This window comes from Aphis gossypii, chromosome 3, assembly GCF_020184175.1.
Source record: "Aphis gossypii isolate Hap1 chromosome 3, ASM2018417v2, whole genome shotgun sequence".
In the NCBI taxonomy this organism is placed as follows: Eukaryota; Metazoa; Arthropoda; class Insecta; order Hemiptera; family Aphididae; genus Aphis; species Aphis gossypii.
This window is the reverse complement of record NC_065532.1, coordinates 48,244,496-48,271,793: the sequence shown is the minus strand read 5'-3', so window position 1 is coordinate 48,271,793 and position 27,298 is coordinate 48,244,496. Positions and strand designations below refer to the sequence as shown.

General features: G+C 28.7%; 3 protein-coding genes across 5 annotated transcripts; 1 reads left to right on the top strand and 2 right to left on the bottom strand.

The window, feature by feature from the left end:
- LOC114120927 (adenylosuccinate lyase) lies at positions 1 to 27,298 on the top strand. 3 transcript variants are annotated; one of them, XM_050202791.1, is made up of 12 exons: positions 74 to 382; positions 2,050 to 2,293; positions 2,373 to 2,467; positions 2,543 to 2,630; positions 22,784 to 22,987; positions 23,375 to 23,499; positions 23,598 to 23,755; positions 24,022 to 24,173; positions 24,269 to 24,486; positions 24,555 to 24,735; positions 26,597 to 26,773; positions 26,839 to 27,298. In XM_050202791.1, exons 1-12 carry the CDS (start codon positions 213 to 215, stop codon positions 26,926 to 26,928), a joined length of 1,902 nt encoding a protein of 633 aa, XP_050058748.1. In that variant the 5' UTR covers positions 74 to 212; the 3' UTR covers positions 26,929 to 27,298. The 3 variants fall into 3 exon arrangements, with proteins under 3 accessions (XP_050058750.1, XP_050058748.1, XP_050058749.1); XM_050202792.1 differs by lacking the exons at positions 74 to 382; positions 2,050 to 2,293; positions 2,373 to 2,467; positions 2,543 to 2,630 and adding an exon at positions 4,744 to 5,074; XM_050202793.1 differs by lacking the exons at positions 22,784 to 22,987; positions 23,375 to 23,499; positions 23,598 to 23,755; ... (3 more) ...; positions 26,597 to 26,773; positions 26,839 to 27,298 and adding an exon at positions 6,757 to 8,194 and having other exon boundaries at positions 1 to 382.
- Positions 8,465 to 13,121, bottom strand: LOC114120931 (uncharacterized). The gene is made up of 3 exons (XM_027983035.2): positions 12,767 to 13,121; positions 11,763 to 11,930; positions 8,465 to 9,738 (listed from the first exon to the last, which is right to left on the bottom strand). Exons 1-3 carry the CDS (start codon positions 12,836 to 12,838, stop codon positions 9,535 to 9,537), a joined length of 444 nt encoding a protein of 147 aa, XP_027838836.2. The 5' UTR covers positions 12,839 to 13,121; the 3' UTR covers positions 8,465 to 9,534.
- Positions 17,190 to 19,953, bottom strand: LOC114120929 (protein snakeskin). The gene is made up of 3 exons (XM_027983033.2): positions 19,648 to 19,953; positions 18,863 to 19,069; positions 17,190 to 17,947 (listed from the first exon to the last, which is right to left on the bottom strand). The coding sequence occupies exons 1-3, from the start codon at positions 19,696 to 19,698 to the stop codon at positions 17,723 to 17,725; spliced, it is 483 nt and encodes a 160-aa protein (XP_027838834.1). The 5' UTR covers positions 19,699 to 19,953; the 3' UTR covers positions 17,190 to 17,722.

The following is a 27,298-nucleotide window of genomic DNA, read 5'->3' as shown; positions in this document are numbered from 1 at the left end:
GGTCATCCCCTTTCCCGTGTCTGCGCTCGCCCGATGGTCAGCCGCCGCCGACTGTCCAAGGGATTCGCTTTCGCCGACGTCGCACGTCATCTTCATTTGGTCGCAAGGTTTCCGATCGTGCACATCCCGACACACGATTTTGACTTTGAACACCCGACAATCACACCATCCCTTGCCAGACCATAAATTTCAATAAAACTCGTAACACAGTGATGGCCGATTTGCTGGTAGACATGAACTACGCCATAATGACCATCAACTCGCAGATAGTGTACAAGCCGACCAGCCAACGCGATGACCCAGAACCCGACAACGATCGTGAGGTGTACGTGGGAAACTTGCCGCAACACTACACCATCGAGAAGTTCGTCAACTTTGCTAAGTAAGCATACGCCGACTACAGTTATACAATTTAGTACTAGCACAAAGACGCTGTATTTTGTCTCGGGCGATAATTTGAAAATTATTGTCGTTCAATACGTCAAACTTCAGACCTCCCGCTCCCCTCGTAGGTAGCCGAATAACACGATTTGGATTTAATTCTACGGCAATTGATCCGTATTTAATAATGTGTAATGGTTATTTTTGTTTTGCAAAAACAAGAAAAAAAAGGCTGAAATAAATGCATTCTGTTAAACGTATACGGGTATAATAATAGTCCTTTACTTGTCTTGTCCCGTATGATTCGATTCCGAGGAGACACCATCGTTGACTGTTGAGTGTAATGACCTCACTCATCAGCTGATGTACCTATCATGTACCTATACAGCACACATTTAACAATTAATATCATTTTTCGCTCATATTGAACAGTGAAATTATTGATGATTTCTAGTCGCTTTTCGGATCTAGAACATTTTAATAATCGCATTAATTTCGCAAATCATGCTGTAATATTCTTTTAATAGACCTTTTTTTTAAAATATTATTATTATCTCAGAATAAATAAATTAAATTTACCTACAAGGTAATACCTTTTACCCTACTACGATAGAATTTTTATTTTTTTTCACCCGAAAGTTCTGTTATTTGTATTTAATTGAGTATTGACTATTGACGATAATTTATCTTTTTTTAACGAGATGTAAAAATTAATATATATATATTAATTTGTAGTATCAATACTAACCGCTAATCTCCATAACAATAATAAGTTACTATTTAACCTACCAGTTGAGGATAAAGAGACAAACTCAGGGATAAACCCCTGTTAGTTTAGAAAAAAAAATAATATTATACATACATAGTAGTATAGTACCTACATACTATATGTGTTATTTAAAAGTATAATATAAATATTTAATATACGATAATTTGTTTTAAATATACTTACGTACTTATTGGTTATTGTAAATTAAATATTGAAAGTGTAATTTTATTGAAGTTCTCTCCAATATTTTCTCGTTACTTGTTAATAATAACGTCGAAACTCAGGATTTCTAAGTAAAAAAAATAATATAGTTCCAAATAAAACTAATTTTTTTTGTTTGTTGTCAGTGGGCTCTTTTTTCAAGTACGCCCCAGTGAAAATGTACCATATGTCCTTGCATAAACATGACTCTGCATATAATGTATATATTTTATAACAACAGGCAAAAGTACACATCATTTCATAATAATAGTCGAATAATAAATTGGATTTTAAAAAAAATTAAAAGTAGTTGATATTTTTTAACTTATTAAGAACGCAATTCAATGGGTACCTACCTAGTTGTGTCAACAACAAATCACAGAATAAATTAATAAAAACTCAACTTTATTTTGTAATGGATCTGATAGACAGTAGTATAGCCGTATAGGTATGTATTGAAAATTAGTAATTTATTGACTACAGTCCTCCAATATTAGTAGTTATTAGGTATATTAAATGCAAACTTCAATGTACATTGGGTGAATTTTAATTTTTATTGAAGTTCTTATTAATAAATACACTTTAATTAGATATGTAAAAAATCTACAAGAATGTTCAATGTTCTAATGTTCATCAACATGGTGTTAATTTAAAACATATTTAATTTTCAAAATATTTATTAATTTTTTATATTTCAGAAAATGTGGTTCAATTTACAGTGTGCGACTACTAAAAGGCAGTGGAGGTTTGAATAAAGGTTTTGGTTATATAATGTATAGAAATTTAGCTGCAGTTGACATTGCCATAGAAACATACAATGGAACATTCCTGACAGAAAGTGATACTAATAAGCCACTGATTGTACAAAAGAGCTTACGCAATACAATTATGATGATCTATGGACTATCACAGAGAAATAACAATAAATACTACATCAGAACTGTAGGAGTTTAATATTTACTAAATATACTTACTTAGCTACCCTGGTTTCTGTGCTAATACCTACTTATTTTTGTTTCAGGAAATTAACTATTTTGTAATCAATCATCCATCACTATTACTGAAATTTGAATGTGAAGATGATACAAAGTTATTTATATCTTTTAAATCATTGAAGTAAATTATGGAAAATTATTTTTAGAGTTTAAATATATAATTAACACATGTCTTTTTTATTTTTATTAAATTTAGAGCAGCACAAATTTTTAAGAAAAAACTAAAAGATGCATTCAATATGTATGGAGCTAAAATGTATTATTTTAATGATACAGAAAATTGGGTAAGTTATAAATTAAAAATAAATGTGAATTAAAAAGCACCAATATTTTAGTTTTAGTTTAGAGCTTGAGTTAACATAATTCGAAAATTGAATGAATAAATATTTATTTTATTACTCTAATCACAAGTATAAATTGATTGAAATAAAAAAAGTAATAACTATATTATAGAAATATAATTTATTTTAAAACTAAATATTAGTAAATTATGTTTTATTATTACTTACTAATTTATTATTTTTACATTTACATAATTAAAAAAAAGATTAATTTTACTCCTTTTAAAAAAGAGTCAAAGCTTAATTTATCATATCTATTATCTATATTTGTATTTTGGTGTCAAATAAATATTTATTAATTAATATTATTAGTAGGTATTTAGTATCATAACCACTAGGTAACTAAAGTAGTATAACAGCTTACCTACTAATATAAAATATTTTTATTTGCTTTTTAAATAGTTATGCTTTCATTTCAATAGCTTATAATTTAAATGTCTATGCTTATATTTAAATACTTAATATTAATTGGTACACAGCAAATTAATAATTTGTAGGCTAAACAGTTTATGTAAATTGCAATTATAATTTAAAAACTAAAGATTTCTTAAAACATTGAATTGTTTTTAAATATCAACTTAATTGATATTACTGAGAAATCTAAATGTGGCTTAAAAAAATTTTAAGTAAAGAATTTATAGCACTATGAGTAATAATTCTATAGGTATTGCATTGGGTACCTACTATTAATTTATAATTTATAATATATATTTTTAATATTTAAAAAATTATAATTAAATATATTGATCAGTATTTCAAATTTACATCATTTAGTAGTTATAATCTTAAAAATATTATCATAATTAATTTGAACAAAGTAATCTATAAGTACACTGCTATTAGGAATTAAGGCTCTCTTAAATTTTGATTGTGAAAAATGAATACCTACCTAAATAAATAATAAGTTAAACATTTAAAGAACACAAACTGTGTAGGTATAAACTATAAAGACAAATATTCAACTAATATGTAGGTAGTTTACTTTACATAATATGTATAAAACTGTTTGTAATAACTTATAAGTCTAATCTATAACTTAAAATCTAATAAGGAACAAAAAGAAAATGTAATCTATCTTAAATTTATTAATTTATAGAAATTGGTTTAAACTAAATAAAATTAAACCTGTTAACGTCGAACGGTGCAATTTGCGGTTTATACTCACATAAATGTATACCTAATTCAAAATACAATTTATAAGCACCTATATCAATTTATGGTCTAATACACAATCTACAATTTAACATAAAAATAAATTTCATCAGATACCTAATTTTTAACTTGATTTAAATATTTTGACTTAAGTTATTTTCTACAATTAAAATCTTTTTGAAATCAGACAGACTTCAAAAAAGGATTTGAGACCAAAACTTAAATCTGAGTAGTAAAAAAATAGCTTGTTTTTTTTAACATAGTATTTCGATTTTATTTTATTTCATTATTATAAAGGTAAAAGTGTTTCTCAGTTACGTAAATTTCATCATAATTGTATCAGTAGGTAGACAAACACAATGTGTAAACCATGTATTAGACCATAATCTTTTTTATTAACATTAACATTAAAAGAATTAAATTGTTATTAAATTATTATTATGTAATTTCGTTGTTTGACATTATCACTATAATTAAATAGTATAATATAGTTAATTGGCTTTTATTAGTAAAAATAAATTATTATACATTTATACATATTACCATAAATAATATTATCTATAAATATTATATAAGGTTAAGCAATCACTAAAATAAATTTCAGAATAATTCAATCTTGAAATATAATACAGAAGTTTCCAAGTTAAATTTTCATACTTGTTTTTATTTTTAAGTTCTAAAAGAAACTGTAAATTTATTCATACTATTTAAAAATGAGTAGTTAACATAATTATTTGAACTTGTACTGTCTCGATAATATCTCAATAAAGATTTTTAATTTTTAATTTCAAAAGCTAATAAAAAAATAATGATAAGAAATAATTATTGAAAATAGATAACTCTTATCAGCATTTGTTATCGAAGCCATTAATTGACAATCCATGTACCCTACTACCTTATCTAATATCTGCGAGCACGTTTTTTACATAATTAAATTTGCTCATCTTTTCTAGTGTGCTACTGATTTGAGTTTTCTATACAGTTCTCTGTTTATAGCCTAACACAATTTTTCAATATTGTTTCAATACAAATATATTAGAATCATCGTGTTATAATTTTGTTCGATTTAAGTTTAGATTATTCTTACTTAAACCATGGCTAACTCTGTATATGATACTTATGTATCTCCTCTTTCGACAAGATATGCGTCAACAGAAATGAAATACAATTTTAGTGACAGGAAAAAATTTACCACATGGAGAACTCTCTGGACTTTGCTAGCCCAAGCTGAACAGGTAATTTTTATTCCATCTACAGTCATTTACAAAACATTCTGGTTTCAAACGTTTCTCAAATTATAAATTATATAATAAAAGTAGGTAGGCTAATTTATACCGTTCTAATGTATAGTACTTAGATGTGAAATGGATTACTGTAATGTATGTGTTAAATTTAAATTCAATGATACGGTATCGTATACAAAAAATGATTGTGGGTGTAGATGGCCTATCAGTCTATATCACTAAGTACATATTTTTATGATATTACTATTAAAATAGTTTATTTTACTGTTAGTATTATGGTAAATTGTTTCAGTTTTTGTGAAATCATTGCTTTTATCATATAATTAAAATTTTTATCATTAATTATAATTTATATCATATCATAATATACCTAGGCAATTGTTATGAACTTTTGAGTCAATATTGCCTAGACTATACCTTGCTATAAAAAATCATTAATAGGTTGATAATTTATGTAAAAGTCTTAATAATGTTTTTAAATTATAACAAAATAATGAATATTGTTATTAATCGTTTAATTATGACATTTTGTCCAAATATCTTTAAAAAATAATTATATTTATATGACTTTTAGATCTTTTAGTTCTAATATGAATTATTTATGCAAAATATTTATTAAATTTTCAAACCTTAATAATTAAATGTGAAGATTTCATAATTTTTAAAAACTTAAAGCATTTAATGATGTTCTACAAGGTGATGACAACCCCTCAAAAGAAAAAAAAAACATAAAATTATTACATTTATGGCGCCACATAGAATCTATTGTAGATACTTATACCTATTTTTAGGTATTTATCTTTTTTTTATTATTACATTGAATTAAATTTGTCATCAAATGCCATGTAAAAAGTTGTTTTCCCCAATGTGGTATACAATTTATTGTTGAAATGCATTGTAAATATAGTTGTTTTATTCAGTGTTACAATTGTTTATATATAATATATTTATAAGTCATAATATACGTATTAAAATATAAATCTTACCTTATTAGTAGGTAAGAACCTACCATCATGGTCGCCCATTGAGTGGGAAGACGGGGCACTTGCCCTCCCACCCCTGGAGAAATGTTAAAATGTTATTTGTGTGTGCCCACACTTACCCTAAGTTGTAAAATTAAAATATACATAATGTTCAAAATCAATTAAGTGTATACGAATAGTAGTTATCTATGATATTAAACATAAAATCAGCATACCTACCTTCATATTTAATAGATTTTAGAGTGCTATAAAATGTCAAATATTTAATAAATGACTGAGAAAATCCAAGTATAAAACATTAATTTACTGAAGTACCTATAGGTATATGTTAAAAATTAAGGTTGATAATTCTTATTTTCGTAAGTACTTTATTTGATTATAGGTAGATTGAAAATTATATATTATAAGTAAAAAATTAAACTTTAATCTATTCTTTTGATATTTGGTTGTTATAATCTAATCAAAATATTGTATTTTTCAATGAGGTAGTTAATTTATGTAGGTAACTATTAGATATTTGTTTAGAATTTTACAAGTACATAATTAATATTTTTAGCAGTTTAGATAAACATTTTATTATTGTAGCTGTAGTGTGGTAGTAACGAATGAGTATGTAAGCATTTATTATTTTTGTCTAGTTCTACTTACTTAGTAATAATGCAAGATTCGTTTTTAAATTTTCAATTGAAGGAAAGGTGGGAAGATTTAAAGAAGAATATTTCAATAAACCCACAAGGTAATCGAGTGCGATTTGTTCCTATTATTCCTAACAACAATAATCAACGTATTAATGTATTGCCAACAACTTCATCCAAAAGCATGTTGTTTAAACCTTTTAAACCGAATCAAATAAACAATTGTCCCAGTAAAGAAAATGTTAACTCGACACAACATAAAAATAATGATAAGGAATATCAAATTGTTGCACCAGTTACACATATGGATACTCCTGTTCATCCGTCTAGATTTAGTATGAATAACCAAAACTTTGTTGGTCTACAATTATCCCAGAAGCAGCAAGAAGTAAAAAAGCTGAATACATTAAATTCTTTTGTTGATATGAATGAATTAGAAAATAGCTTACCTAAATTTCCATTACGTACTATTTGGACTAATGACAACAGTTCAAAAGATTTTGGATGTAGTTTACCAACAAAACCCCACACTTTCAAAAAACCATTTCCGTCAAATTTAAACTGTTTATCTAATACTAAACAGAGTACAAACTATATGCTAAATTCTAAGTATCAAAAACAATCTCAAGTAATACCAACCACAACAAACAAGGTAAACACTTCAAGGTACTTAAAATCGTTATATCCCTTATCTGCATATTCAGGCCAAAATGTAAATCCCATAGTTGAAAATTTGAATTCATCATTTTTTTCCTTGGATAATGAAAAACTATCTGCCGTCTCTGGTCAGAACGTTAATGCATTAAAACAGTACTCTTTAGGTTGTACTAACCAACCTTTTAACATGGATGATATATGGAAAGATAATCAGTGTCAACCACCAAGAATGTGATAGATAGATATATAGGTACTAAAATTACATTAACAGTGTCCCACATTCTTATTGACTAATCTTTTTCCTTCACTGAAATTGGTTTTAAATAATGTCAATACCATTGGAACATATAACTCTAAGATATGATTAAAAACAATGATTTTTTTAAGCTTAGATGTATAACATAAATATTCCATTAGCATTTAGATAATAAAACATAATTTGTCTGTGATATCTTGAGATACATATTAATAACATTTTGTGACATTATTTTATTTTATATACCATAGATTAATTTTAGAAAATTGGAATACAGTGCAAATATAAAAAAATATAATTTTTAACAATCATTGAATACATTTTACAGAAATTCTTAACATATAAAATATTTGTAAAAACCATTTAACCTATAGAACATTCCAACAAATGATTCCACTTAGTAACTTTAAAACTTAAATGTTCCTTTAGGTTTTACATAACACATTCATTTTCATCTTTATTTAAATAATTAAAATGATAAATATATTCGAAAATCAGTCCTTAATTTTTAATTACACTTATCAACATTATAACTAAGGAATTATAGATATTTTTTTTATATTTATATTGGTATAATATATAAGTGAACTATTTGACCAGTTAATATTTGTGTAAAACGAAAATTTGTATATTTATATTTTTTTTAACTTTTGATTATTATAAATACCTTATGACGTTATATGTAATAAAAATGTTTGTTAAATACTTTGATATTAAACTAATCATTTATTATAATTATAAAATGTATTATGTCTATTTAATTAGTAGAAAAATGTTTATGGAATTTTAATTAAATATGAATATTGAGGTATTGTTTTATTGAAACAAAAAATAACCAATAACCATAATATAGTATGTAAGTAGGTATCTATATTTTACATAATATTAAATGTATGTTTATTGAAGATACAAATACCATACTACCTAAATAATTTTAAAATATTATATTATTATACTTTTATATTAATTGTATAAAAAGTTAGTAAAAAAATAATATATCACTTATAAATATAGTTAACATATTATATGACATAGCTTAAAGTGTAATGAATATATAAATATATGCTAATTAGATATAGTAACGGGGTTATCACAAGGTCCGGGAAGTAGATTGTATGTTTTCAGTTTATGCTGAATAGTCATGGTTGAAATATATTGTATATTTCAACCATGTGAATAGTCGAAAAATAGCTGGATTAACTTAGTAAAAAATTTAAATTATAGCCTGAGGGTACAAATGGGTACAATTTGATCTTTTAATTTTTAATTAAAATATTACTTGCATTTTTTTGTATTTTTTTAAATTAAAATTCTAAGGTTTGCAATTTTGAGTTTAAAAAACACTTGATTATTGTGAAAAAAAATTTAATTTTTCACACATTAAGTTTTACCGTTAATCATTGTCAGGGCTATAAATTAGGTTGGGTACTTAAATAAACTTCTCAATGAATACTAAAAGTAGTGCGGTATATGGATGTAATAATGTAAAACTTTGTTTACTTACCAAATACCAAGGCATCTATGTATTTTATCATAGAAATTGATTTAAAATCAATTTTGTTGAATTTGTGGTTTTCGTCAATATCAGTGCATTGATTACCAGTCCCCTAGGTGTATTTATCGTATATTATATGTATTACCTATCTGCGAACCGTATAAGGTTGCTAGATTTAATGTTACAATATTGTACTCATGGTATTATTGTTATCATTATTATTACTATATATAAAAAAGTGCAATTTACGTGAGAAAATCCATGTGTATGCTATTAAAAGAATAATTGTGAATTATTTTGGTGACTAATAATCATGAAAAATAAAAATGTTCCAAGAGGCGATTGTAAATTATGTCCTGTGGCGCAGGGTGTACGATGTATAGTAGATAGGTAGACGGGCACTCGTATACTTTTTGTGCGCGGTTTCATCCGTACCTGAACGTCAACACGAAGTCGGCGAAGAACGTGATGGACGTCAGCGTGGCCGTGACCGCCGAGGATATCATCAGATCCATTCTGTTCTTGGAAGGACGCACCTGGAGGGCGAACTGCAGAGCTCTCCAGTCGGAGAATATGATGCCGGCGGCTATGGCCAGCATCAAGCCGTACCAGCACGACACGATCAAGCACTAGAAAACGTTAACAATAAATGCAACTTACACTCTATACGACAAACGGAATAACGACGAGTGTAATTTTTTATCATCGTCCACTGTCCAGTTTATATATAAGTAGGTAGTCAGCTCGTTTACCACCATTGATCGTGATACTATATTGTGACTTTGTCATAGTAATATTTAATTGTATACTATAGAATACCATGTGTTGACTATAAGTGGCTGTGGCATGGGGTAGTTAATCCCCCGAACGTGTTCATAATTTCCGTAAACGGCCTAAACATATTATAATATCCAATAGTCACGAATTATGTTTTTTTCGAACAATCAAAAAAATACCTAAGAACGAGGATGCTGTAAGACTGTTTCTCAAATTTGGTTATTCTCAATATTCATCTTATACCTATTAACGTAATTAATGCCAAATTTGTGTTCAGCAAAATCAATTTTATATACTGTTTGCTTTAATATAACAGTAAATTCACTTATTGTTAAATTTTAAGGTAAAAATATTATCTAGAGCATCGCGTAAGGTTTTATTGATGTTTTAATTTTAAAGTGATTTATTGCTATGTAAATTTTGCAGTACTCGTTTTAAAATTAAAATATCAATAAAAGTCTACGTGATGTCCTAGATTATTACCATTAAGTTTTATGATATAGCCGATATAGGTAAATTGACTAATATTAAATCTTACATCATAAAATACATTCTTCTGAACGCAAGTTTACCATGATGTTGTATTTTAATAAAACGGAGACAACACATGCGAGTACGACGTTCTCTTAATTTAAAATATATATTAAACAATTATAGGTACAGTAAAATTAAAAATATATAATATATAAGATTATAGTTATGCAGATATGTATTGCAAATAGTAATTTAAATTTAAATTTATTATACTTCACTTTCAAATATATTAACTTGACAGTGAAATATTGGTTGTAGGCGAAATTTTAATTCAGATTAATAAAAAAAATTTCTTAGTTGCGTCTATATAAATCCCATATCCAATAAGTGATGACAGGTCGTAAATGTGCGTAAACATTATATATTATATTACATACAAATTTAATTGAATATTATTAATAATTATATTTTAGATCTATTTATAATTTCTATTTATTTAGAAATCAGAGTTCAATTTGTCGATTTGTATACATATATGCCACGCACGTATGCAAACAAAAACGGTGGAGGTCGTATACATTTTACGTCAATCAATGTTATTTATAATATTTCCGATTTTCGATGTATGTTCGGGAAGGGAGATTGAATTCCCAAAACCCCTTCTTTCTGTAGAGGTACATGCTTTACATACGCAGTTATGTACGTATTTGTACGTTTAAAAAATACCTTATTGCAGGGAGATTTTAAAGTTTAATCGAAAATGTTCTTTCCAATGCCATTTGTCTTACCATGTAGTACAAAATCACTGTTATTTTCAAAAAATGTATTATATTTTCACTAAGAGGATTACATATACGTTATTATCTCCCAAATTGTGTACAAAAATACATTTATCCTTTGTAAATTTCTGATGATTTTCAACCCGTTTTCTAAAACTAAAATAATTATTTCAAGTAACAAAAGAACACACGTCATTAATTGCTTAAATAAAAATGCTTATGAAAAGGTTTGAAAAATATCAGAAATTTACACGAAATAAATACTGTTTTGTAAACAGCATGTGTGATAAATTATAATATGTATTATTAGTAAATATTTTTGCGTATGGAAAAAATTGGTGATTAAAGACTAAGTATTATATCCTTGTAAAAAGGTATTGTGAACATAAAATAAATAGGTACATAATACTATTTTTAAGAATTTTTATAAAAACGTTCAATGTCTTGTCTATTTGATTTTTCTTTTTATAATGTCCTTTTGCTAGAAAAATATATACAGATCGTTATATATTTTATTATGTATACTCGATGCTTAAGCCAAAATAAAATATCTCAAAAATCTGCCCAACCGTATACTCCTTATACGACCATCAATTTATGATTGACGGAAACAGTGAACTTACCGGCTTTTTCGGTATCTTTTGCTGTAAGAAATGGCTGACCACTATGAGAAGGTCGACCAAAACTGCGCCGGACAGAGCCGAGTACACAAAACCCGCTCTACCAGTGCTGGTGTGTAGCCTCGACGAGTACGGACTGATGATCAAACAGATGCTAGTCAAGCCCAATATCTGAAATAACAAACGAGCGAAATCGTGAATTATACGACCACTTGAAGGTATTACTATATGGATACTCGGGATAATCGACGAATATAATATATTTCAATCAGAGCGCATTATTGTTTTTCGCTGTGTTTATACACTTAAATGATTTCGAGTATTCTGTAATAGAAAATATAAAGATTGTTCCCGAGGATAAGTATTTCAATACACATAATTATGTCAAACAAAATAAACGGCAAAACTTCGAAAAACGATTCTGGTGCAAGTATATTGGCGTATGTTTTCGATAAATAGAGGATCTCGCCAACTCGTCTCGAGTCCGTCTTGATATATATTTCAGAAAGCATTCGCAGCTTTACATTTAGTTTGCTTTGTTTGTCCTCGAAAACTCTATATTTACTGTACAAATCGAAAAATGACTTGTCCAAAGTAAATTTTCCATTTTTGTTCGATTTCCGGGAATATATATATATATATGAAAAGGTTTCGCATGACCTATTTTAAAGTATTTATTTTCGATTTAATCAACAGTGGATACCACCTCTACTATATTTTATAGATAATCCGGTCGTATATATGCTTATGTTTTGTATATTGCAATTTCAGACGTTTTAATTCCTTCGTTTCGGATCGAAATTGTAAAAGTATCGCGTGTTTTTGATAGGTACACTATCGTTATGTACGTATATAATATTATACTATATTTTGCACTAATGCGTCACACGATAGCTTCTTTGAAGCAAACGACTCGTATCTCTTCGTCGGAACTCAAAACTATCGTATGTATACGATGGCTAATACGGTGAGCACGTTGAAGTTATATTGAAATTGTATATACTCACGATTTCCACGACTTTGATCAGAAACGGCGAGGCGGCCAGTAGAGACTCTTTGAGCGACTTCTCGTTGGCCATGTTCGCGTGCCGACTGCTGTAGACTGCCGACTGTTCCTGTTGCCGCGACAGACACGCCGCGTACTGCACCTCCACAGGGGCGCGAAACCGACTTAATTGGAACTAATGGAACGCGACCGCCACTGTTGCGTTGAATCAAATTTACTTATATAAAAAAAAAAAAACACACCGCTCCCTACCGCCGGACGTGCCTGTTTTCTTCGCCGCCGTCGCGTTTTATACTCTTGCTCGCGCCGTTTTGTTTTTTTTTACGTCGTATTCCGTTTATATAATATATTTATAATAATATAAGCATATTATATATACATATTCTGCCTATGTACAATGGCTAACGATTATATACTTATGCGGATAAGTCTTCGGCCGTGCATTTCGATTGATAAATAAACCGATTGTGCTATAGGTACGGTAATATATACTGTAATATCGCCGTAGTCTGACACCGTCGCGCCCCGCTCCCGTTTCGGTCCGTCTCGGGCCCGTCTGGGTGTGAACGTCGCCAGCCGAACGCTTTTCATATACCTATCTATATATCATCCGGTCGAGTTTTCCCCGAGACGAATCGATCGGACGCGCTAACAGCACATAATATTGTAAATCTAGGTCTGCGTGTACGCGTCGTGCACATATTTCCCGCCGCGAGATGTTTTCCGACGACAAAACGTTGCCAGAAAACCAGAAAGCAGCAAAAACTCATTAAAATTATGTTATATTTTATTATTTAGTTACCAAACAAACGATATATAAGTACGACTGCGCCACCGCCTTCACGCAACCCGCTAATTATTATTATCACTAATCGAAGTCGGCAGCCGTGAAACCGCCGCCGCCGATCTACCGCGGAATTGCGAAAAACTTAAAACGATTTGTCTAGTATTCGCTGAAGTTTTTTTTTTTTTAAAGCTGTTTTTGTTTTTCACTCCGATTAAAATTATTGTTTACCTGCTCTGGCAAAAAAAATATAATAGAAATAGTGGCATTTTACCTATTTTGCAGTCGTATACCTACCTATTTAGTGCTCGATTCACCTAAGAAATTCCGTCCCTCTTTTAGAGGCAGGTCATCGGGTGTCCATTGCTAAACAAATAAAAATTATAAATCTATAAAAGTATATACACCGCCCTTATAATATTTTATACAAATTATGTATACTAATATAATGGTATCATCATTAATTATACCTTCACGTGCTTACTTTCACACCACTTACAGTTCATTCTACCTACGAATTCAAAATAAAATACATGCAAAAAAAATATTTACTCTATATTATGATTTGTTGTTGGTGTAGTTAGTTAAACACACAAGAAAGGGCTGTTAAATATACTACCCTCGAGGTTCCCCATTGCGGCGAGTGTGGTAATTGCCGACCATGTCCACCTTATAAAATAAATACGGTATTGCTGTATTTAGTATATTATATTATTCTATGCTGCTTACGCGGGGGTGTTTCTCTTATTTGTCTCGTAGTCAATAAGTTTTTGTTTTTTAATAATCGCTATATATCTATTGTTAAAGATAAGCCGCTATATTATCATATAACTGTTTGGCCTCTCTATAATCATAAAGTAAAGATCTTTTATTAACTCAAATGGTTCATAGTTTTTAAAGTTTAAGCAGGATGTGGGTAAATAATATATACTTTATTATAGCCATATCGCAGCAATTACGGCTAGGCAACCACGTATTAATTATATCACTATCGTTATTTATTAATTAAATTTCATTATACCTATCCAAGAAAACTAATATAAAGTGGCTTACGTGTCTATAGTATTATAATACCCGTATATTTTATTGATTTTATTTAAAACGTCAATAAAAAACCCTAACGCCAATATTATATTATAATATTACGATTATAGGTACGTATTATAATATATTATAAGTAGGATTTAGGTAAGTAGTTATGGAAATATACGCACACTATGACGTCGGATTTTCGTTTAGCCCCTTCCATATGCTGCTATAGTGTGTATTCTTGTGTGTAATTTTATTTATTCTGAATTTCTAATAGTTTTCCCCGATTATTAATCGTTTTTTTTTTCAATTATTATTTTTTCACTAGTTTAATTATTGCGCGAGAATTTCGTCGTTTTTTTCCAATTGAAACGTTCCGTTGATTAATCGCTTTTTTATAAGTATATATTACTCGTTTGTGTGTCATTCGACTGTATATATATTGATAATCATAATCTTTTTTGCCGTATATATATCTACCCGTGTAAAAAAAGAATGTAAACAACTAATCTAGACTCCAGGCTCTATAGAAGAGTTATCTACCTATCCTATAGTATTGTTTAATTTATATAACTCTTCGTTATCGTTTGGATTTCTTGTACCTATATATGTATTGTGTGTCACTGTAAAATATATATATGATATTATATACTCGTAAGGAATAGCATAATATTGTTTATTAAAATATGATGTGTATAGATATCGTATGTATTATGTATGCAGAATGTACCTGCTTAATTCGTCAAAGAACTTCAATACCGTTTGCCATAATATCTTAATATTTTTAAATATTCGTGAAATATGTAATGTATCTACAAAAAAAAAAAAAAATTATGTTATATTATGATTGTTTTCAATCATCAGTTGTTACGACCTAACAGACCTAACTCGAATGAATCAAAATGTAACATATTATAGTGTTTTGTACAACACATAATGTATTGAATGCCTCCTCGATTTTATACTTGGCGGCGTGCGTGATATTATGTTGTAAAGATTTATAAGTACAAAATTATTATATGATTCATTTTAGTCGGTATACTCGGTAGTACGATTACGTCTTACAGTATACATTATAGTCACATCGGCGACATCGTATATATATGTATAAGTAGGTACTGTATTAGGTAATCATATTAGTCAATATATTATTATCTTTCATGTGCTTCAAAACATCTTTTATAATAATAATGATATAAGCTGACTATAATATTCACGTGAGTTATTCTGTATTTGTGTATTTGTATTACTCATATCGACACACAATATGTAATATAAACAGCATAAATGGGATCGTGTTCATCAGATAGTATATATATTACGAGTATTATACCTATAATATTGTACTAAATAGAATATTACCTATATTGTAATATTTTAACTCGCGGGTGATTATTTTACAATCGTTTTATTTATTACCTGCACACTAATAAAAAGGTAATTGTTAGTTGTGCTGCTACTTAAGTTTCGATGACATATTATTTCTGGAAATTTGTGTGAACAATTTTTGAATTTTTACTTTTTCTAATTATTTTAAATAATATGTTTATTATTTATCTATTATGAAATATACGGACCGAGCCTTTTTTTTTATCAATTTATGTAATTGTTTAAAAAAACATGTGAGATTTAGGTAGATATAACAATTAAAATATAATAAGATATATATACTTATATGATAGAAATATAATATATGGTACCTATTTAATATTATAGATCATGTTGAATCCAGCGTCTGATTACCAGGTTTGGGACGCTTGTATTAGAAAAGTTCTTATACTAGTATGCCTTATAATGTTTATAGGCACCTACATATATTTAACTCTTTATCCTAACTATTATTTTAACATTATCGTCATTCATTATTTACGTACGTTTGTAAATAACCAATACTTTTCAATATTATTAATCAAACATATAAATATAATAAGAAGCTTATAAAACTATTGATTTCTATACAACTGTCTATTAAATACAATGTAATAAAACAATATTTTGTTTTACATGTTACGATTGTTTTATAAAACCTATGTTACAGCAGTGTTGGTGCAATTTCCTCTGGTACTCCTTCCGGACCCGTAGTCCTTGGTGTATGCTTATGTATATTATTGTTTATTAGTACTCTGTGGAGCGTTCATTTCAAACGATTTCCAGCTGTTTTAATCTAAAATTCATTCGAAAATTTATTTCGATCGACATAATATTTTCTACTTTATATTATATATTGCGTTTTTGAAGGCAATATCCAAGCAGTTTATTAATATTATTTAAGACTATTAATACCATCGTATTACCTACTGTTAGTACTACGATCGCTCGCCGGCTCCTCGAAAAAACCTAAGAAATATTGAAAAACTTCAACGCAAAACAAATATAGCGCACTACAGATTAATTACCTTTTTTAGTGCGGACCGTACATAGTACTTTAGTAAAAGTTTTCTTATACAATGATTTATGCGTACGTAAGTACGTTGTATTGTAATATTTCAAAATTGATTTTCCTTGGTTTGAAGTTGAGAACCATCAGTTGAAGTCTATTTTTAGTATGAAATATAGATAATATTATGTATATTATAGAATCTTTATGCGCGTTAAAAAATATTCAAATTAATTCTCAATACAAATACGAATGATCGCTGGTGTAATATATTTGTAATTATGTAAGGTATTTAAATACATATAATTATAATATAACTAACCAACTTTTAACATAACATATTAATATATAAACGTATATAACTATAAAACTATTTATATTTACAAACACGTGTAACACACGTGTAAACTATGCTTACCGTGTATGAAATGTCGTTGGGTGAAACATTTTAATTAATCAGTTATATGAACAAAAAAAAAAAGTTAATTATTAATTATTTGATATTACTTCACACAGCATAATATATTGTTAATGTTTGAACGATTTTAAAACTCAATGATTAATTACACGTACTCGTGTACCTATATATTTTACGGTATCCTTTCGAATATTATACATCATATTTATACCGACAAATGTTCAGAATACACACATACACGCGTGACATGTGTGTGTTTTATTAATTGTACCACTCGAAAAGCAAAAATCGTCAAACTTATATATAAAGTAGCTATATTTTAATTAACTTAAATTTGTCGCAGTCGCTTTTAATCAAACTCCATTTCTCTCGCAAAATGTATAAACGACAGTACTGTGTCTACCAAGTAAACAGCTCCGGAAAGAACGCACAGCACGCCCACCGTGATACCTATGGCACGTTCGGAAGTCACGCTGATGTATTTATTTTCGTTCTGATAACCAATCCAATAATGGAGTGCTATACCGCCGACGGCAATAAACATAAACATACCGACGAAATTCATTATGATATCCTAGAAAAGAAGTAAAAAAAAAAAAATGTGACATAGTATAACTAATAATCAGAGCGTCAAATCGGAAATCCCTTTGATTTGAAAAAAAAACTAAAAAATAGGCAAAGCTCAGCTTAAAACTTTTTATTATAGGTACTATACCCATAATATATATCTCTCTCTTTTTTATTTCTCCGTCTATTATATTTTATTTTAAATATAATTTTGAAGTATGTCATAGTATTTTATTACAATTTATGAAAACGTGAAATTAAAACAAGCTTTTTTAGAATATATAATAAGTTGCCCACCTCTGTAAAAGCTCATCTTTATTTTTTGAACTAAAATGAGAGAATAGTTAATTACGACTAACCTATATAGTTACAAGAAATTTGTCGTTTTTTTTTCTATAAATGTGAAATTTATAATATACTGATATTTATATAAGTATAATATAATATATAGCTAGTATTAATTAGTTGCCTTTACAAAATGTATCCGTGATAAATTTGGTTGCCAAATGTTAACATTTAGCGTAACGCGTGTGGATAAAAAATATTTTTGGTTTTCTAAACTTCACATAGCTGTTTCACCCACCGTTGCTCGTGCTACCAGCAGCGTTTCTTTAAAACTATTTTTCTTTTTTTATTGAACGACCCAAATTTGATTTTCTTTTCGTTCTGAACCAAAAACCAACAACTCATAAAATGTTAATAGTGTGAACAAAAAACTACGAAAAAGTTTTGTATTGTTACACTACGTTTTTCATCAACTTATGGTATCAGATATAGGCTAAAATCTACTTCGCGTTGTACTTTTTCATTTAAAAAGAAAATCAAGATAATTGGATGGGTAGTTTCAGAGAACACGCGTAACAAAGATTTCCATTTTCAATTTATATACATATATATATACTTATAGATATTGTGCACTTACCACTAGCGTTTTCTTCTGGTGATTTGACCCGAACCCGTACGATATCAATATCACGACGGTGTATATGAAAAAACCAATGAAAATGCCAGAAGCGACGATTTCCGCATCCGGATTTTTCTCTTCGTTCAAGTTCCACGTGCCGCCGACTCCCAAAAACCCTCCTCGATATCCGGTCCGGTACAGAACCAAAATGATTATATTCAACACCTATACATTTACATATGATATATTGGTACTCAATATGACAATAAATCCTCTATTCAAAACGAGGATTTTATTCTTAGCGATGGACGAAGTAGTGTAATATCAATATATGTAATTCCATTTTTATAAATGGCAATACTGCTGAATAAATTATTTTTTTCAAATCCAATATATTCATGGGCCACAATGGTGTAATACAACTTTTTTGCATGTAATATAAAATCGTGATCTATAATAGAATTTCTGGTTCAATAAAAACATGACATCATAATAAACCTTAAAAAATGCATTCGGCGAAGGGAGTGGTCGAGGGGTTGCCGTATGCAGTGTTTTTAATGAATGGAGGAAGGGGCAGCTGAATAGTGACCGATGGGTGATAATTTATAGTATTTACCGCTACGACAGGTAATGCAACAGTAAAAGCTTTTATCGTGGTACGGGTGGGATTGTGGAATATACATATATATTTTAATAGACTGAAAAATTTCAAGTTCGCAACGTTATTGCATAATATTATATTAAAACAAACGAATTAATTCATTTTACCGAATTTCCGTGTAGTTTTGCAGTAAATCACTTACCAATTTTACGACTTTGATGACCACCGTGCCCACGCTTGCTATGTTGACCATCGCGAATTCGGTTCAATGCCTATATTAAACAATAATATAACCTAATTGTCGTTCGGTCCGTATTAGTTGTGTGAAAAAAATTCGCGCACGCATACACGATAGGTATATTGCCTCTGATGACAGTTCACTATGCCACTGCAGTCGGTCGAGAGATGTGTTTGAACGTGGCGAACGAGAGCTTTACGCCTCTCCACGTTAGAACGTTATCTTTATGACGGTGTGTTTGACGACTTATAACCTATACCTACCTATCGTCGGTGGCTTCGTGTGTGTGCACATATAACATATTATATAGGATGGGCATCTATACAGTAATATTATAATAACTGTATTGTACGTATTTATATAGACACTCCAAATTTTCTGTGCTATATATATATATAAGTATGATGGTATAAGTATTGTCGGTATTAGCACTTGATTGTGTGTGTGTGTAAAAACGATGAAATATTAGATTAAGATATTTGTGTACGCAAGAAAAAGCATAAAAATATTTACGTACCTACCTATATGATGTGTAATATGATATGATTGTGTGTGTGTGTGTGTGTGTGTGTGTATTATACATGTATAGGTTTTTTCGTTTGTGTAACGTTATGTATGAAATGCGCTCGCAGTGAGTAATAACATGACAATAATATGACAAGGCGCGCGGTTTTAAATCACATTTATTTTATAAAAATGAATGCGTAATAGGTATACATAATATACTGGAATTTAATCGCCACTGCACCCATTAACATTTTGTAGGTAATAATTATTAAGGATTTCGTCTCGTCTTTTAGTGATATTATTGTAATATAAAAGCATAAAGTATAAGTATAGATGATATAGAATAACATGTACATGATTTTTGTATAGATGGGGGGGGGGGATCAATGTTGATGGAAAAAACATGTGCAGTATGTTTCTTTGACGAGAAAATGTCCAATCGGAAAGAAAATTATGGCTTTTATCAATTGTAATCCGGTCAAGGGAATATTATTGTGATATTTTAGTTATTCGAGGAAGGAATTCTATTCTTCGGTTGAAAACATTTTTCGTAGCTGGAGGTTTGAGTACTTGTGGCAAGTGGTTTTTTTTTATCAATAAAAAGACACGTTTTGGTTTATAATTATTAATTTATTTTATAAATAATACTTTATTGTGTGGGTTTGTCGGAAGGTGACTGTTTCGCTCGAGTTGATGGTAACTGTCGAAACGACCGACGTGTGTCATTTTAATAATAAATAATAATTTGGACAATGTAGAAAAGTGTCGAGTGTGTATATTTTTGCGATGGTCAATTTTTTACAATATATGCATTAATGTTTAATATTTACGTACATATAATATCATATACCTAACAATTAATGTCGGTTGTTACATTATAATATTATGGTTTACAATCCAAATTTTTAAAACTATCGATAACTCTTTTATATAGGATTAAAAATGTGTATGAAACATCGTATATGTGTGTACTTCCCTCCACATTTCATTGATGTACGGCCCTAATTATATACATTGCATTAATATAGCATGCGTATATATATACGTATTGTATACTTAAATATATAACCCATCGAATGACGAGGATATAATATGATATTCAGGTCTCGGGTGGCATAAAATCGTTGGTGGCGTATATGTAATAATATGTAACGCGTGCGAACGATCATATATGGTACATGCAATACACGCGGCTACTGTACGCATGCGCTTCAGTGGTGTATTTCAGGTTCAATTAATACGTCATGTGACAAATTATAGTGTTATATGTACATCCCACCTCGCTATTCTCCTCCCAGCTCTTTAAAAATGCAGTTGTTTCATAGTGAAAATAATTCCTACGTATACGCCACTGATGTGCATAACTCAAGTTTTAGGCGTACTTCCTAACCCTGCGCATTACGTTACCATATCGGTTATACTCGGGGATGTCCCGGATGTATGCTAATGATCTAATGTATGATTATGGTTTATATTATCAGCTCTTACATCACTCCTCGAATTCAAACGTTTGTGCCTACGTACAAACAACAGAAATTAGGTATATAATATATTATTATATACCTATGCTTTATTTATATTATTACCTAGTAGATAAAGTTGTCTTACATATGATCTACCTGTATTGGTATATATTTTTTTAACAATGTGTATTTTTGTTTTTTCCACATTTTCTCTTATAGTTGTATATCTTGGAAAAAAGTTACTGTATTATATTTGGCAAAACTTGATAGCATACATTATTTACATTTTTTAAAACATGATTACGCTTATAATAAGTCGATTGTCAAATAATAAAAGAAGTAAACGTTGCCAAATGAATAATTAAACAGTTTACAAAATAATATGATCGAATTAAATGTATTTTGTTAATTAAAAAAAAAATAAAAATTGACAATGTTGTAAAAAGGTAGATATTTTTACTCAATTATTAATCTTATGACTTATATATTACTACAATTAAATAACATACCTAAACCTTAAGTAAACATTTTCATTTAATTATTGAAGTTTATTAAATACACCAAAATATTTTTGTGTACTTTTGTCATTGTTCCAATGTATATCTCTTTTTATAATAACATCAGTATTATAAGTAGATACCTATCTAGTTTTTGATGGATAAGCCATGAGCACTATATGAAATTGGCTGTTTTTGGCAACTTGTTAGACTGCAGTTAAGTGCTCAACGGATTTATTCTATTTTGATAGCTAGGTATATAAAAATGGCAAAAAAAAAGTCATTATTTATAAGTATTGAGTTATTTTTAAAGTTTTATTTTCTAAGCGTATCTATACATATTTTAAAAGTTATTACAATATCGATGCATATAATTTATATTTATTTTGTGGGGAGGGTAGGAGGCGTTTGCGTAGTATAGGTACTACTTTTAATTCTATTACCTATTACATATGGATAGACTTAATTTATTTTTGACTGTATGTATGTTTATATATATACCTATATATGTATAATTGCATACCTATAGGTACTATCCACCAGTGACCATATATACCTAACGATATTATTTTATACTTATGTGCAAATTATCGTAATTTTTGACTAACGTTGATGACTTTTATACGATTTCAGGAATTGGGACTGGACATTACGAACAAACAGTTGGAGGAGCTGCGTAACAACATTGAAAATGTGGACTTTGCGGCGGCCGCCGAAGAAGAAAAACTCACCCGGCACGACATTATGGCTCACGTGCATACGTATGCCGCGTGTTGTCCGACCGCCGGACCAATCATTCACTTGGGCGCTACTTCATGCGACATCGGAGACAACGCCGTAAGTTTCATACGCGAGTGACCACAGTGTCCATCTCGTGTGGGTGTAGAGTCCGCACTTCATTGGGAATTTGCGATTTTATTCCAAAATAATGAAATTATGTAATTTTCACCACATCCGCGGTCCGGCATTACCGTCGCGGTATACGTAGTACCTACCTATTAAATTTATACTGACGCACTGTAAAACTGTGTGAATAGGTATTATCCTCCTCCCGGCACCACCCCTGAAATAAACACCGAATGTGGTAATAGCTAAGTATATGAAGTGATTAAGTGAAATGTTTTGTGTTAGTTATTTCTCTGTTATTAATTTAATAGTTACATACTGTACTAAAATATTATATAATTTATAGAATCTAAAAGTATTTTTTATTATTATTCATAGGATTTGATAGTTTTGAGAGACGCTTTCGACATACTGTTACCGAAACTGGCGGGTTGCATGAAAACGTTAGGCGAATTTGCAGATAAGCACAAGGAATTAGCCACGTTGGGTTTCACACACTTTCAGTAAGTATATTGTATATATTATATGCCTACATAATAGACAATCTTGGGCGCTTAACATTAAATTGTAAAGTAAAATAATTCTACACTTCTATTTTTAGACCTGCTCAACTGACCACGGTTGGTAAACGCGCATGCCTCTGGCTACAGGATTTGGTTTTATGCGAAAAAAACTTAAGCCGTGTCCGTACTGAACTCAAGTTTCGCGGTATCAAAGGAACCACCGGCACCCAAGCGTCATTCTTACAACTTTTCAACGGTAATTTAATCATTTTCTTCCTAGATACTGCCACACTTATTAATGCAATGAAACGGGAAGTAACCATATTATTGAAATTTGTATCATTTTGATTTTTGAACACATAATGTTATATGATCAAAATTAATTTGAAAAAATTATTAAGTACCTAATAGAGAAAAAATGTAAACCTAATTTCTTCGTCCATTTATTCTGCGCTGTATTATAATCGATTGCATTGAATGTCTGTATACATATTATATTTCAATGTTATAATTTTTTTGCAGGTGACTATGAAAAAGTCAGAGAATTGGATAACAGGGTAACAAAGCTTGCCGGATTCTCATCTTCATACTCTGTCACAGGTCAGACATATCCTCGAATTGTTGACGCAGAAATTGTTGCATCCTTAAGTATTCTTGGGGCTGCTGTTCATAAGGTATATTAATTTAATACTTTAATGCAACCCTATAGTATTTTATTTTGATAAAAATGTATAATATTATGAATTTATAATGTTTTGTATATTTAAAGATGTGTACAGACCTAAGACTATTGGCTGGCATGAATGAAATTGGAGAACTTTTTGAACCTACTCAAATAGGCTCAAGTGCAATGCCTTATAAACAAAATCCAAGGATAAGTGAAAGAGTTTGCTCTATTACTCGATATCTAATGAATCTGGTTAACAACCCTTTATCCACTGCCTCTGTACAATGGTTAGAACGAACATTGGATGATAGTGCAAATAGGTCTGTATTATTGTTGTTCCGCAATTATTTTTGAGAGACATTATTTCACAATATTTTTGTCTTTTTAGGCAATTGTGTTTATCAGAAGCGTTTTTGGCTGCAGACAGTGTATTATTGACAGTTCAGAATATCTTCGAAGGGTTATCTGTATTTCCTAAAGTTATATCAAGAAATATTGAGAAAGTTTTACCCTTTATGGCAACAGAAAATGTAATTATTGCAATGGTCAGAGCTGGAGGAGATAGACAAGTAAACATCAGAAACTGTATTAACATTAATATTTTTGGTTAAAGTACAAAAAGTCATCCCATCACTCACTAGCGAACTGTTGAATTCATTTTATTTAGTAGCTATTAAATTATAGTTATCATACCATAGGAATTGATTAAAAATATAAATACTACAACTCATAGGTAAAATGTTTTAAAATTAGTATGATATAACATTTAATAATATTGCATTATTAATTACATTAATAAGTATTAACAATCATTGAATTACACATATATTATTTTATAAATTATTACTGAATAGACAACCTATGTCAGTTTTTTATGCATTTTATTATATAAAATCACATACAAACATATAGTATGATGGAAACTGTTTTTAAATCTTTTTAATTTAATTAATATTATTCACTTGGGAGAAATTTTGGTTTAATTTATATTAATACAAAGAGACAAAGAGGGAGTTTTGACTGTTCCACCTCTCTTTCAAGCATAAATACATCACTGTTAATTAATAAATAATTAAATATTCATTTAAACAAAAATGTGTTAATATTAAAATACTTTAATCTCTGTAGGTTTAATATTTATTAAGTCCCATATCAAAGTCATATTTTTGACAAAAACATATGCATTTATAAAGTATTACATTTAAATATATTGTATTAGGTACTATGTTTAGTTAGATTTCTGTGAAGTTAGTGTATTAAATAATATTTAATCTATATTATATGATCAAAATAGTGAGTTGTACTCTTTTTGTACATTTTATTATAGTGATTGCAATCTATATGACAGATATCACAAGACAGTCTCTTAGCGAATAAACTGTAGATAAACTCAACTACTCTGAAACTATTTATTTCTAAAATTATCTATATTATGTTACTATTTTCATCATCATAAATCATTAATTGACTATTTAAATATCAAAATTTTATCAAAGATACACCTCATGGTCCAAAAATATTTGAAGCAAAGACAACAAAACTATAAGTACCTATGTTTATATATCAAATATTTTGAGGATGGAGCAAAAGGAATTCATAATTATAAATTAATTTTAAATAAATTAAATGTGAAGTATGATTTTGCTTACATTAAAACAAATTCTCCGTGTATTGTTGAAAGCATCAAAAAACTTAAAAATTCTAATTTGTCACTTTGGAACTCGTTAAACATTTTAAATCAGTGAAAAATTCTGTCTATAAACTTCCTACTAGTGCAAATAGTGCGACAATAATTAAAAAAAAATTTTAAAATGGTTTTTCCAATTTATATAAAAAACTAATGTTTAAAAGAAATTTTGAAAATACTTCTAAATAATGGTGTTAATTTCAACAATTAAAATAATTGTCTGTTCCAAATTATTCACCAGATATAATAGCAAATTCAAAATATGCACCAATAACCAGTATTGAAATTGAACCTAGTTTTTTATCTTTCAAGTACATTCTTATAGATCATTATCATAATTTTCCAGAAATAAACATGGAACATAATATAATAACTTATTGTTTTTTTTCAATTAACATACCAACTACATTAAATTTGTCATACTTTTTTCCTATTATGTACTATTTAGTTTTACTAAAATATTGTTTTTACATAGTTAATAATGTATAAATAATAATTAGAAATTACAATTTAACAATTATCACTGCAAAATTACAATTAAATATTAAATTTGATAAAAATTGAAATTTTATTATGCGTGTTTGCATGCACTTTATACAAATTTAAATGGATATTAATCTGAATTTTACTAATCACTAGTAATAAGACATAATAATTTAATCATTGAACATAATTATTTTCAAATTTGTTGATACTAACTTCTATTTTATAAAATGTTGTACATTAATAAATTCAAATTTTAGGTGTGTCATGAGAAAATAAGAGTTTTATCACTAGAAGCAGCCAGTACAGTTCGTCTTGAAGGTAAAGACAATGATCTTATGAATAGAATTATACAAGATCCATATTTTGAACCAATAATAAAGGAGCTACCAGATATTTTAAATCCTCTTACTTTCATTGGATGTGCACCCGATCAAGTAAATATTTAATCAATAAATTTAATGTTTATTTAAATTTTAATAACATGGTTAATTATAAATAGGTAACACATTTTTTAAAAGAAGAAGTACAGCCTGTAGTCAACAAATACATTTTCAAAATCAAAACTACAGCAACAAAACTGGATATTTAATTCATAACACTTTTTAAAAATTTCACCATAATTTAAAATTTCAAAGTTTTACTCTTTTTTTAAATTAGTAAATTAAATGTATAAATATATAATATAGTAAAATACTAAAATATGTTTCTATTTAAATGTTATACTTATACTTTATCCAACCATAAAACATGAGATTCTGCTCATCTTTATTTGACACCTGCCATAGAGACCAATTATATTTAAGAAGAGTGTCTCGAGAAGATATGCAGATGTTTCAATTTTTATTGAGTCACAGTATATTCTCACAGTGTTAGATGAGAGTATAGTAGTTAAAAAAAATATAATATTTTTAAACCAAATAACAATTAAATTTTATAATATAATTGAGTTCAAAACATAA

Bases quoted from the DNA above. Each gene is read 5' to 3' on its own strand.
- LOC114120929 (XM_027983033.2), bottom strand. From the start codon at position 19,698: ATGGTCAACATAGCAAGCGTGGGCACGGTGGTCATCAAAGTCGTAAAA. The intron at 19,070-19,647 runs GTAAGTGATTTA...GTAAATGTATAG, and splicing joins TCATCAAAGTCGTAAAATTG to GTGTTGAATATAATCATTTT. The intron at 17,948-18,862 runs GTAAGTGCACAA...CTTCTTTTCTAG, and splicing joins ACCAGAAGAAAACGCTAGTG to GATATCATAATGAATTTCGT.
- LOC114120931 (XM_027983035.2), bottom strand. From the start codon at position 12,838: ATGGCCAACGAGAAGTCGCTCAAAGAGTCTCTACTGGCCGCCTCGCCG. The intron at 11,931-12,766 runs GTGAGTATATAC...TTGTTATTTCAG, and splicing joins TGATCAAAGTCGTGGAAATC to ATATTGGGCTTGACTAGCAT. The intron at 9,739-11,762 runs GTAAGTTCACTG...AACGTTTTCTAG, and splicing joins AAAAGATACCGAAAAAGCCG to TGCTTGATCGTGTCGTGCTG.
- LOC114120927 (XM_050202791.1), top strand. From the start codon at position 213: ATGGCCGATTTGCTGGTAGACATGAACTACGCCATAATGACCATCAAC. The intron at 383-2,049 runs GTAAGCATACGC...TTTATATTTCAG, and splicing joins AAGTTCGTCAACTTTGCTAA to AAAATGTGGTTCAATTTACA. The intron at 2,631-22,783 runs GTAAGTTATAAA...ATACGATTTCAG, and splicing joins TTAATGATACAGAAAATTGG to GAATTGGGACTGGACATTAC.